The sequence below is a fragment of the Ischnura elegans genome, chromosome 12 (assembly GCF_921293095.1).
Source record: "Ischnura elegans chromosome 12, ioIscEleg1.1, whole genome shotgun sequence".
NCBI lineage: Eukaryota > Metazoa > Arthropoda > Insecta > Odonata > Coenagrionidae > Ischnura > Ischnura elegans.
Window position 1 is genome coordinate 87,835,393 of NC_060257.1, and position 13,776 is coordinate 87,849,168.

Consider the following 13,776-nt stretch of genomic DNA (forward strand, 5'->3'; position numbering starts at 1 on the left):
GATTGCCTGTGTAAAATTGCTTAGTTTTTTTGTAATATGTTGGTCACAAAAAGTGGCATGCTATTCATGCATTATTTTTTATGTAAAAAATAAATTATTATGTTTTTGTGATTATTTTTTCTATATTACTGGCGACATACAGTCCCAGAACAATAAAGGCAATTTGTAATTTTTTTGTCTATGTGCGCTAGATATTGGTGACTCTGTCTAACATCTCTAGTTAACAACACGTGGTAGTCCAGACCGTCAAAATTTCATCTACAGGTATGATCTTCACCTGATGTAATCAATACCTACTATTCATACCCATATCTCCAATTCGCTCATTGACATCTGCATTGTTGATAGCCATCATGAAGTAGTTGCCTCTTCTGTGGAATTTGTTGTTTTCCTGTCTGCCCTTGATGTCATTTATATACCGGGTGTTTATAAATGAATATCGGGGTTTTAACGTTTCATAATATTTATTACATTACACTTACAGTTATAAATTATATGTCAAATAAAAGAGAAACTCAAACAGTTTTGTTTTTTTAGCAACAATGCACATGTGCGGGAAATGTTTCCGCCGCGATCCGCTTGAAAGCGGTAGTAGCAAAGATGTGAACAGAACAGACAAGTGAACAGAAAGCGTTTTGTGTTTTACAGTTTTCAAAGATTTAATCTGTAGTTATTGTGCAACGTGTGTTGCACAGTAACCCCAGGTCCGCACATTATGAGTGTTTACATGTCCACTGAGGTGAGAGGTCGATTCATCACTGAAGACTGCATGATCCAGAAAATCATCATCTTCATGAAACAACATTTCCATGGTGAAGTTGGCAGGTAATCCGTGGTCGCTACTACTGCTTTCTAGCGGATCGCAGCGGAAACATTTCACGCACATGTGCATTGCTACTAAATTAGAAAACTGTTTGAGTTGCTCTTTCATTTGCCTTATAATCTATAACTGTAAGGATGATGTAATAAATATTAGAAAGCGTTAAAACCCCGATATTCATTTATAAACACCCGGTATAACCGACAAACTAAGTATTCCCAAGCAAATCCCTTAGACTGATAACTAATCCTACCATGGTCAAGTTACCCCAAGTTGTCGTGAATCGTTTGAGAACAAGGCTTCGTGACTCGTACTTACGTACTTGTCCATCGTTACATTTATCTCCGCCGTCTTTTCAACAAAATGGTTTCCCGCCGGAATGAACTTGGAAAGATAAAACAATGGAATGCAAAAGAGGCGCGCGCTATTCGCTGCGGAATGAAAAGAATCGCTGTCATTTGTTTTCGTGCTTGGTTGCGGGAAATGAGTTCGTGTAGAAAAAGCGGAAAAGGGAATAACACGAAAAAAAAGGAAAGGAAGGCTGGGTGCTCGTTGTTTTCAATCCCATGCTACATTTCGAAATTGGTTTCGGATGTATTATTAGTTTTTATAGCCGCGCGCGCGCGCAAAAACAAAACAAAAGCGAATCGACCGCCGCTGCCCCTTCATTTCTCCTCCGCCCCTGAGCATTGCCAAGGACGTCCCTACATAAAAAATAACAATGTTATCAAAATAGAGATACGCGGGTTTTATTGCTCGTCTTCCTTTTGTTTTTCTATTCTCTGTCGTGGTTTTCTCGCCAATGTTTTTTTTTACCCGTTTGTGTCTATATTCGTCTCAATCCCCTAGGATGTGGAAATAGAGAATATCTTTCTCCATACCTCATTCTGTTGGAAGTTCAGTTTCTGGAAAAAATGCGTATGAATCATGCATTATGTTATCGAAAAAGGGGATATGAATTAATTTCTTATGGATGGAATTGACTTTGAATATTATAAATGAGATATAATAGAGTAATATTGATTAATATTGTGAATGAGATAGACTTGACTTTGAGATAGTCAATAAAATGCAATATAGGTTGTTAATAACAACTTTCCGTGCCAAACATGTATCTGGCGTGAAGAAAGTGAGCCATACGTAATGCTATTATACTTGATAAGATATGAGTGGGTGAGAAACCAAGGGGTACTTGTGATTATTTTTTTCTAAACAGAGCTAGGAGCAGAAATTATTGAAAGAAAGCAAACGAGATCAACGGTATATTGAGAACCGGATTTGATTTTCTACTCGGTGTCAGCACAGAAAACAAACTCATTCGTAGCCCATAGCAACCAAGATTTTTATATATTTCTTCTATCAAATTTTGTACCAAACTCTTGTTTAGAAACAAATCACTTGTACACATAGGCTTCTCTCCCCGTCATGTATGATTTTCCTTCAAATCTTTCTTTGAAATTTCGTGTTTCATTCTGTCGATGTGCACAAATATCGATGAAAGGAAAAGAACTTTAACATTTGTTTTATGGGAAAGTGAACTACGTGAGCTAATTACATTTTTTTTATTTTATAACATTTGTATTTTTTATACATCTTCCTCATATATTTTCGCTGATTCTATTCCTACGAGGGAATCTGTGATGAAGGTGGAATGAATTTCCTCGGCATTGCGTGAAATTTTAGCGACGAAGAAAATGTCCCTGGCAAACATATAAGTAACAAGAGAAATGGAAAATCATGTATTGTAGACTTCAATTTTGACTAAATCGCATTTAAAAAAAATATCATTTCTACTATCGTGCAGATTTGTTAATGCAAAATACAATATAACTTGAGTGCATCCGTGGTACCGCAGGAGCAGTATTTTTGTGCGTCGACAATGATGGAAGCCAAGGAGGAAGAATCTAGGCAATAAGAAAATGGAACAATAAAAAAACTTGAAAACCGGTAAGATTCAACGTTTATCATTCGGCCAGAGAGATCCTAGACGAGATATCCGCTCGGACAGACAGACAGCCTCACCCCGTCACGGTTGAAGGGAGTAAAAAAATGTATTATTTCGAAATGCAGTAGTTATAAGATAGAGAGTTATGCGTTCTCCTGCCTTTATAAGTTAAAATTGAGATTTCAATTATTGCTTTTTAAATTATTTATGAAGACTCGGTCTGCTAATTCCAAAGCATGCTAAGAACACTGTTCTTTCCTTTGGTTTTATGGAATTATATTTATTTTTCAGATGTCTCACTGAAACTAATTGGCCAGCAAAGAAGAGGAAAAGAGATAAAGCTGTGCGGGACGTTAGGAATAGAATTACATTATCAAAGGAGGCGTTTATGAATGAGAAAAACTTTATGAAATGATCAATATGTAAGAGTTTAAAGAAAAGGCTGGTGAAGGGCGGAGTGAAACACTTAAAACGTGCGGAAACGTGGACACTTAGGAAGGAGGACGAGAGAAGACTGGAGGCGTAAAAAGAAGGAGAAGAATAATCAAAACACTGGTTTGCGTATTAGTGTTCCTATTTGAGAAAACATTGACAGTAATTGCAGGAGCATAATTAAAATAATTTGTAATCCTACGGATTCAATTCCTACATTCATGGCTTTTTTCAATACTTTTTCGTCACTGATTAGATTCAAGCAAGTAAACCCATCGCCGAAATAGACCTGTCATGCGGAAGCCATGCGTCCTCTTAACCCTTAAGATTACCAATGAGACATGTACCTCTCAGGGAAGGGAACATAAATACCAATAGTTTTATATTTATTTATTTATTTCCCACATCCCCGTAAACAGTACAGAACGGCCTTTACGATGGGGGTTTCAACATTAGCAATAGAGCATAACAAACATCCATCCCCTGGAAAGGGACCACTTACCCAGGCGGGATTCAAAACCGCGACCTACGGATTGGCAGGCGAGGTCTATACCCCATCGCCACCGAGGCCGGTCCCATACCAAAAATTGGCAAGCAAAGGGCGCAGAAGTAGGTAACTTGAGTGCACATCACGTAGGAGGCCTTTTGCTACGTCTGCGAATAAGGTAGCCGAGATGTAGTAGGGATGGAGAAAAGAAGAAAATGGTGAAAACCTTGAAAACAGATAAGCTTCAGCGTTAATCATTCGACGAGACAGAGATTCTAGACGAGAGATATCCGCTCCGACAGACAGTCTCTCACACTCGAATGAAGTTCGTAGAAAAAGAAGAATAACGAGGAGCGCAATGGCGAAACGTTCTTATTTTGTGCGAGTTGTTTGCGACCCGATACTTGACGGGGAATGGATGTGCTCGATTGCCTTCCTTTCCGCTTACTCTCCGTCGGAAAATAAAGAAAGAGGAAAGGGAAGAAGAAATACGCGCGCCTTCCTGCGAAGCACGCTTCGCGTCCGGATGATCCATGAACTTATTTCGGTCTGCGAGACAGCGATACAGTAGGCACTACTCGGCGAATCGGATACGCGATTCGTTTTTGCTTGGTTTTTCCTCTATGACGGCATTACCGCTCAATTATCCCGAAGGAAAATACGCACTCGTGAGGTGGACGGAATTACTCCGACTTATGTCCGATGCGTGTTTAAAAAAAATGAGCGAAAAATTCAATGAAACTCTTTGTAGGAAAATCTTATATTTATTTATTTTCAACGGATCAACCATTTGCAAAAGAGCATAATAAGTTGAGAAATATAACAATAATGCAAAATACATCCGTTAATTTTTAGGGTGAACACAAAAAATAAGAAGGTGAACTCAACTAGGAAAATATAGTTAATATTAGTAACAATCATATTTAACAATACTAAAATTATTAGGTGATTTAAATACACGTATACCCAACCAAAATGAAGGCAATCATTTACGAGTTTCAGCCTTGAACTTGATAGCTTTATCTCCAAATAAGTTAACTTCTATTAATAAAATAAAGCCTGTTCACAAGATACAGTAACACTTACGAGTTTATGACTGTTTGCATGTATGATTTTGGTGGACCGGAACGGAACATGTGCGAATGCATGAACCACATTAGAACAGGTTCTATTTTCTGTACATGTATTTGCACAAGTTGGGTTGCGGTGTATTTTCGTGTTCATTCACGCGGTCATACATTTAGATATTAACTTGTACGCGTTAATTTATCGTGTAACCGGGCCTATATGCGTAGACGGCTGGTTGTTACTTTCTGGTGAAGACTGTCCTGGAACGTTTTATCACAGGTGTCTTAATGTTGTATGAAAAGTGGTACGGTGTGGTAGAAGTTCTTGATATTAATTAAATGAAACATTGCATTATTTCCTTAGGATATATTCGAGCTCTACGCGTTTCGTTGTCACAACAACGAAATAACTTGGCACTATGAATAGGCCCTCGATAATGTTGTCGGGTAGTAACAAGAGCACAAAACTATATATAGTCCAAAGTACAAAATTATACATGATAAATACAAACATATCATAGAATCAGGTGTTAATAAACAGCGCAAAGGTGTGTATAATCCAGAACACAACATATAAAAAGCGAAATCCAAAAATATAAACAATACACAAAAGGACAAAAGTTGCACAGAGGCCCTCACAATTCAATAATTATTATTTTAGCCTCGTCATTAAAATCCGACTGTTAATTGGGAAGGACTCCAATATTTCGTCAGGTAAACCATCCGATTAACTATCCCCCGATTGATGGGAAGGCAAAATAAAGTATTCGAGCGCTGCCTCGGAGTCTCTTGTCTTAAAATTATTATTTGGCACAAGGTGTGTAAAAATTATGGGTGTAACTCGTGACGATCAGACGTGATTTTCAGAGATTTCTTTTGTTTTCACGATTCGTTCGTGGATATTGATCAGCGGAAAAGTTTCTAGTAAATGCAACCAGGTGTCGTTGCCTTGGCAACCGGAAACGTGTTCGGAAAATGGTGAGGGGGACATTTCGCGACCGAATTCACGTCACTAATTAAAGCTCCGATATTTAATCCATCCATGGAATGAGATCTTCATTGTATACCCGTACGACTCGTTCCGAGGTGGGCGAAATAGTAGTTAACTATCTCCCCACGGTGTATTGCTCGGCGATAGATGAGAATGTTTGTCGGAATCCTATCTGGGTGAGTGGTTCCCTTGTCGACGTTTCAAAAACTCAGTCAGGGTGACAAGAGCCCCAGCCATTTTACACGCTTCCAGTGGCAGTACTTTCGGTACAGAGTTCTCATGCCCAAAGTTAGGACCAGAGTTCGATATTCCGAATTTTTTTATTTCACAGAATTGATTCCAGCTTGGAGTGCCGGGAAATACATCTGCATAATACCCTGCGAGCTACCTCTAGGGTGTTTGTCAGGGGGTCATCAATCACCAAAATGCAAGAGTACCCCCGTATGCATACCGCCTGGTCATAAAAATATTTCGCGGAGTGACGAAATATACGTCCGAAGGCCAATGATACCAACGGTTAGTAATTCGCATAGAAAAGCCATGCAAGATTAACACAATGGAGAACCGTTAACCGATGCAACACAATTTCATTCTTTCATTGGTCATTCCAATTTTTTTCTTTTAGACCATTCATAAAAATTAATATGCCTTTTTTATTAGGAGATGGAATTTTATATTGCGAGTTGGACTTTTAACTTTTCTTTCTATTCCTTAAAATATTTCCTCTAAATACTCACTGAAAATATTAATTCTACCTCTGATAATGAGATTTAAAAGGCGATCTAACATTGGCCAAATGAATTCGATGGAAGTTAAGAGTCATAGCATCTGCCGTGAACGATTAATTACTATTATTATGTTTACCCACGTTATACTTATTATGCATCAGAAAATTATTCATAAATTCCACCTCGGAGAGAGCAATGTCGAAGCGATTTCCCGCAGGGAATGAAGATAACGGCATCTACATTCGCTTGTAAAATATAATCCACCGAAGGGATGAGATTAGAATGGCTTCAAGGCCCCACCCTATCCTACGGTCGATAATATGTCCCCATAACATTAGGCGGGGACGCGATGCGATTCTCGCCGATCACGACGCAGCGAAGATTGCATTCAATCACTGCACTTTTGTGCACGGCGACACGTAGTGCATCGACGGAGGCGTCTGGGATATTGCCATGGCGACGGGATGACGTTTATGGGTTGCCGCCCCGGAGTTTGCCCAGCTACGCCCAGCCCATAAAAAACATGCGGCCGTTGTCTCCTCCCAGGGATGGTCGCAAATCGCGTGGCCGCCCATGCGCTTTCAGTGCCACCTGGTGGACCCAGGGGTAATCGACGCCCTCTTCAAAAGACCCACTTGTCATCGTTCGTCCTTCCTAGTGTGCCATCGGGCGTGCCAACTCTACCAATTTGCATCCAATCACGTGGCTCCCTACCTCTGGAGCTCGTGATCGCGTTTGTTCGCTTCACTCGCAGTGAACGAGGGAGATTCATTCTTACTGCATCGAGAGAAAGTACAATCAGATTGTGACGAGGTAAAAATACATTTTCTTTCCAAGATTTCTATAATGGATACCTAACAACCAAGTATACATCTTTTAACATATTGAAATTAAAACTTGCAATTTTCCACGATAATAATCGCAATACGCACTATAATGAAATGCTTTTAACGACAAAGCATATAAATATACACCAAAACTTTGTTATAATCCGTACCATCACATCACCTTCCCCGCGAAGGCTTTCGTCGCTGATTTTTCGAATCTGAATGGATTCTTTTACTAAGTGGTCCCAGTATCCATGAGATCGACACAGAATCTTCGCTTCTTCCTCTGTATTATCTACATCTACATAATACCCCGCAAGCCGCCCAAAAGGCGTGTGGCAGGGGGTGTCAGGACACCGGGTGGTGCTAGTTCTCACCCCTTTTCTGTTTCCTTCGCAGGTGACGTGTTGAGCGGCGTTTGCTTCGTGGGCCTTCGGGATGCGGACGCCCTGCGCGGCTTCGTGCTGGCGCCCCTGGCCGTCTACCTGCTCCTCGGCACCGCCTTCCTCCTCGCCGGCTTCGTCTCCCTCTTCCGCATCCGCACCGTCATGAAACACGACGGCACCCGAACCGACAAACTGGAGCGACTCATGATCCGCATCGGCGTCTTCTCCGTGCTCTACACTGTCCCGGCGGTCGTCGTCCTCGCCTGCCTCTTCTACGAACAGGTATGTATTACCAGTATATATATATTAAATTTATTGTTCTCAGATTTTTACATCCGATGGAACATTTTTATATAAACAGTTAATAGCTCAGCAATAAATTTAACCAATATAATACTCATTTGTACCGATTAACCAAAAATGAGCTTATCCAAAAACTTCTAGACAATCAAACACAACAGAAGAAAATAACTTGAACCAATCAACAAAAACCAACATACACAAAAACTTCACGTCAATCAGATACAGCTGAAAACAACTTGAACCAATTTACCAAAATTTACACATACCAAAAATTTCTGTTCAGTCTAAATAATGGAAGAAAATAATTTGAAACAATCAACAGAAATGAACATTTACAAAACTTTCAAGTCAATCAAAATATAACGTAAGAAAAAATAAACAAAACAACAATGCAGGACACACAAAACACGTCTATGCAACGTACAAGCAGTCAATCAAGATGAGCTGCCTAACACCAAGTATAGTGTATTGCGGAACACTTGCTGGGATGAAGATTCCTCAAGTGTTATACTGGCTTAAGTGTTATAGTATGGCTGGTACTAGACGCACCTGCACCTGTAAGATCACCGAAAATTTGCTGTTTTCTTCTCGGATTAAGATAGAACGGGTAACATTTCATACCTAGCCGATTATCCTTTCCGTGACTGTGCGGGGAAACTCGGTTACCCCAAATTATTTTAATGTTAAACGATTTTAATTATTCCTGGTGAATACTTCTGACGAATATTTCTCGGGTTCTCAGCCAGGTTCAAAATAAAATTGGACTTTCATAAAGTAAGACAGCCTTGAGGATGGGAGACAAGTCGTCTTCCGAAACGTCGGCTTATATAAAAGCATTAACCTGGCTGAGAACCCGAGAAATATTCATCAGAAGTATTTTAATGTACATTTTTTTGTTTTTTATTTTTTCTCTGTAATATTAATTCTCTGTGTGCGCAACTTATACTTTGTCATTATTTTGGTGACGAATTAAAAATCTTTTATTCAAATTGTTTTGGAAATTTTCAATTTTCTGGTGGAGTAACTGACAAGGTCGTACCTAGGATCAAAACTAGGGGGAGCAAGCCACGTTTTTCAAGTTGTAGGTAAGATTTAAGCGTGGAAAATGTGAATGAAATCAATATTTTAATGGAAACTGTATCAGCTCTTTATTAGTTTTTAAAATTATTTGTTTGAAAAAATATTATTTCCCTTAAAGACATTTGCGATTTTTGTTTCTAGGGAGGGGGGCAGCTGCCCCCTCCTGCCCCTCGCTGGGTACGCCCGGGGTAACTGAGGGACACCGCACAGTCGTTCACGGCACAGTTTTCAAGGCACAGTCATGGAGGGGTTAAATACAGTGGTCCAGCGTTTTTAATCACTTCGGATGCGCTTGCACTGACTTCGGAGCGCTGGTGACAGAGGAATTTTTTCTGTTCGTAAAACTGGCGGAACGCTCTTCTTTTGCATTAATCAAGCGCATGTATTCAGCCAGACTCCTGATACAGCCGAAGTAATCCGGCTGAATATTAAATTGAAAATGTCGGGCATCTAAAGCCTGTCAGTGGCATGCAGGTTTAACATCGCATTGCCGTATTGCAATAAAAAAATAAAATCCCTCGAACGTATGAAAAAAAACTTCCTCAACTTGTCTTATCAATTCATCTGTCTATGTTCAATTACTTTTTCAAGATGTGTGGGATGGAGAATTGATAAAAAAAATACGTAGAAGAGGTAAAAAAATAATATAACTTATGAATATAGTGAAAAGGATGAGGGGGAAATGAAAAAAAATACTGAAATATCTAAAATTCCGCATTTGCAAATTCGATTAAATAAAAGAAAATAAAAAAAATACTAGTACGTTATTAAAAAAAATTGTTTTGAAAGATATTGACGAGAATATTGAATCAAATAATAATCGAAAGTCATTTTTTTACAAATGTATTAAAGTGCAATTTACTAAAGTCTCTTCAAGTTATGCAAATGTACTATTGTCCAATTGTAAAATTGTTAATGTTCAATTTTTCTCTTTTCACTCAAACCACACCTAATACCAGCAAGGCAAACACAAGCACAAAATATCATTATTAATGGAAACTGGCTGGTTGGGTTGGTTACTCGTTGTATTGACAAGTAAGGGAAAAAGGATATAATTAATGAATTAATGGATTAATTTTAACATAAACGAAGAAATATTTGAAGTGATTCCTACCCTTCAAAATGACGGATAGTGGTCCTTCTACTGTTAAAAATCGATTGATCGTAAATCGATTTTGACCGACATTTTTCCGTCGCTAATTCTATAGTGTACCTTATGCATTCGTTGTAGCGGGATAGCCAGTAGTCACGTGTCCGTTTTTCGTTCCCAGGCCCACTTGGACGCTTGGATGAGAGGCTGGCACCTGGAGCTATGCCAACCACGGGTTCCCGGAGGAGCAGTTCTGCCTGGAGGCGGCATCCCTGCCGGCAGCTCGCCGTACCCGATACCCTGTCCGCTAAACTCTGCGGGTCTGGTCGCTAGCCTCGGCCCCATGGGTGGGTCCCACCACCAGTTTCAGGGGATACACAGCCAATCGGGCCACGTTCCCATGATGCATCAGCAGCAGACGGAAGCCATCGCGAAGCCCGAGTTCGAGGTCTTCATGATCAAGTACCTGATGGCGCTCATCGTCGGGATAACCTCTTCCTTCTGGATATGGTCCGGCAAGACCGTCACCAGCTGGAGGAATTTCTTCCTGAGGATACGCGGCCGTAGAGTCGAGGCCTACGTGTGATTTCCTACCAGCAGAAAGACTCGTGTGCGTGAACCGGAAGCTTCATTCTGTTCGCGTTTTAAAAAAATCTTCTTAAATCTTCTGAGGGCTCTCAATAGTCGAGATAACCTCTTCCTTCTGGATGTGGTCAGGCATCAAGACTGTTACGAGCTGGCGGGACTTCACCTTAAGGATACGTGGTCGGAGAGTCATGGCCTACTTGTAACTTGTGAACTAGAAGAAGCTTGTGTCTGTTCATTTTTTAAAAATATTCTTGTCTAGAGATGGGGAGAAAGATCAGTTTATTTCTTTTAGCTGCAAGAACAGTCTACGGAAAGTTTTTAAGAAGTATCTCGGGAGAACTCGTTGGTTAGCCTCAGGGGAAAGGTTTACAACTGAGAGACTATCAAAAGTAAATGCATCACTTTTCACATAATTAATTTCACACATGTGTACTGGTGTCGCCTCGGTATGATGTCCTGATTGTAACCCGAGAATGTCTTTCGCCGATGTTCGGTTGGAAAAAACCTTGAATTGCCGTGGAAGGCGCATGGTGCCTTTATAAATACCTTCGCGTAGATGCTGGGGTATATATATATTTGGATTTATTCGCGAGGCGCATTAGTCGTGGTGTTGGGTCCTTTTGGGAACCCTTTTTAAATGTCTTTACTACTCTCTCGAGTGTTTTAGATAAGTACACCAACGTTTGTGATCAAAATATATAGACATACGTGGATTGTCGGCGGAATATGTGACGTAGCGCTCGCCTTCAACATGATATTAAACGAGGATGAGTTGTGGCAAACATTTTAGTTGGAATAATATTTCCGGCATCTTTGTTACTTGCTCAAAGTGATAAATACTGAGTACTGGGTGATGAAATTTTTACACTAAGCACAATGAAGAAACACCTATTGCCTTTTGAAAAGATCACTTGTGGACAATATTTTTTAAGAACGGCCAATCTTTTTCTAACGCCAGTTCTTTTCGCTAAGATCTTTCGACGACAACTTCGCGTTGTGAAGAAGTGCCGACTATTCAGGCTTGGCCTTCAATTGTTGAGCTTTCCTTGTCTATCAGATGATATAGGTCGTGAAAAGATTTACATGTGATCCAAGTGCCATTCTCCTATTCTTTGGCTTGTTTTTTTTTTCGAGGTACTCTGGAGGTGATTTTCAAGTTAGTGTGCCGATAGCGAGAAAGAGTTTCATTTTCATAGATAGGTGACATGGGCAGAAGATTTCCCAGTCATTTGAGAGTATTTTGTAAAATATTTCGGTTCCTATGTTAACGAGGGTACCAATTTCATTATTATCCCCAAAATGGGGAAGCCTTATTGTTTAGGATTCCATGGGGAACCTAATTTTTTGGGAATGCACACAATGTCAATAGTGCCAAACATATGATTATTTCATCGACCAACTGATTATATCGTGCGTGGCTGTAGGTGTTGATTCAATTCATGCTTGCCCGAACGGGAAATTGCCTTTGAGTAAGGCACTGTAGTTAAATATTTTTATCATCGATTTAATCACTCTTTAAATATTTGCATTGCTTTTGGTTTACTATTATTATTATTTTTATTTTTCCTCCACCCCGTTTTATTAAATCATCCTTAGCCAAACTTAGTTTTTAATGGCATGACTGATTTTGCCGAAAGTAAAGCAAATTGTTCATTCTATACCTCACGTGTCATTTATAAGTCTGAATACCAAGGCCTTTTATCGGCTCTCAGGAAAGGCTTGTCTCATTGTAAATAACATTTTGTCGGTGTCGATGTAAGCAATGTTTTTCTTTAGGTAGCGAAAGGTTCTACCTAATTAAATCTTTTGCAAAAAAAAGATTTCCGACGTTTCATGTATTTTTGTTATCTCCCGTTCTTTTTAAAAATTGTGATCATTGAAGATGAAAGAAGCAAAGTATATGTGGTTATTGGAAATCGGAGCTTCATTACATTGTGTACATAAGCTGTATAAAGTCATTATACGAAATAATTAATGAAAAAATATTAATAATGTTTTATAATATGTAAAAATGCATGGATAAATTGCATTAGTCGCAAACAGCTGTGTCACACATTGGGATGTGTTAATAATTCTGTAAATAAGTGAAATTTGTGGCGATAGTCTGCTAGCATGGTACCCTGATGTGTGGAAGAAACTTTTAACAGTGTATAGTGTTGTATTAATATCATCCATGCATTTTTTTTGTTTTATGTATTTTTAAGGTATGAGAAGCCAAAAAACTTCGTCTTTATTTCATCCCATTGTAACATCCTTAACATCGTTTTTTTTTTTTGCCTCTCATGTTTTTTCTGAACCTGTCAACGTTTTTGGTAAAAACTATTTGTAAACTTTATTTTCAAGAAGAAGAAGTGTTTAGAGACATTTTTTCACGTTTGTCAGGCGTGTGTTTTTCAATATGCTGTTCTACCTGGCTGTAATCTTGCATGTGTCATCGGAAGTGTCCACCACTAAATGAATTTCAATCCAAAAATGTTAATGTTCTATGTTTGCTGTTTTATTTCGATGTTGAGGGTTGGTCCATCTGTACGGACGATGCTATTTGTATACTTGTATTGCTGTCGTTTATTTCTCACGTCTATGCTGTACATGTAACATCGTCCACATCAACAAGAACGATAATCCTCACACTGCTGAGGCACCTGTTGTATTTATTTTATTTTTAAAAATAAATGAGAAAGACTTATTGCCTCATCAAATCTGTGTTTTCTTTACTCTCCCCGTTCGTGAGTAAGCTCGATCGATCGACGTGAAAGGAAGATTATAGACCCTTTGGTCGTCAACGTTGCAGTTAAATATGTTGAATATAAATTTCTCTTGCGTTAGCGGTCTTTGGTACCGTTATCAGCCTCTGACTATGAAATAGATTTTTTTTCCCATCAAGGTAGCGGTAAATATATTGGATTTATAATAGGGTTGTTTCCTATTATTTTTTTATCGCCTAAATTGAAATATTATTACTCCTCGAGTACGCATTGCACGCTTTTAGATTTTTAAATGACGATATCTATTTTTCGCGATTAAATAAAAAG

General features: G+C 39.1%; 1 protein-coding gene across 1 annotated transcript in view; it reads left to right on the plus strand.

The window, feature by feature from the left end:
- LOC124169721 (frizzled-2-like) overlaps nt 1-13,443 on the plus strand; it is a 468,711-nt gene extending 455,268 nt beyond the window's left edge. The window contains exons 3-4 of the mRNA XM_046548409.1: nt 7,697-7,965; nt 10,338-13,443. Of these exons, the coding sequence (XP_046404365.1) occupies nt 7,697-7,965; nt 10,338-10,742 (674 nt within the window). The 3' untranslated portion in view covers nt 10,743-13,443. The remainder of the gene's footprint in view (nt 1-7,696; nt 7,966-10,337) is intronic.
- The last annotated feature ends 333 nt before the right edge of the window (nt 13,444-13,776 follow it).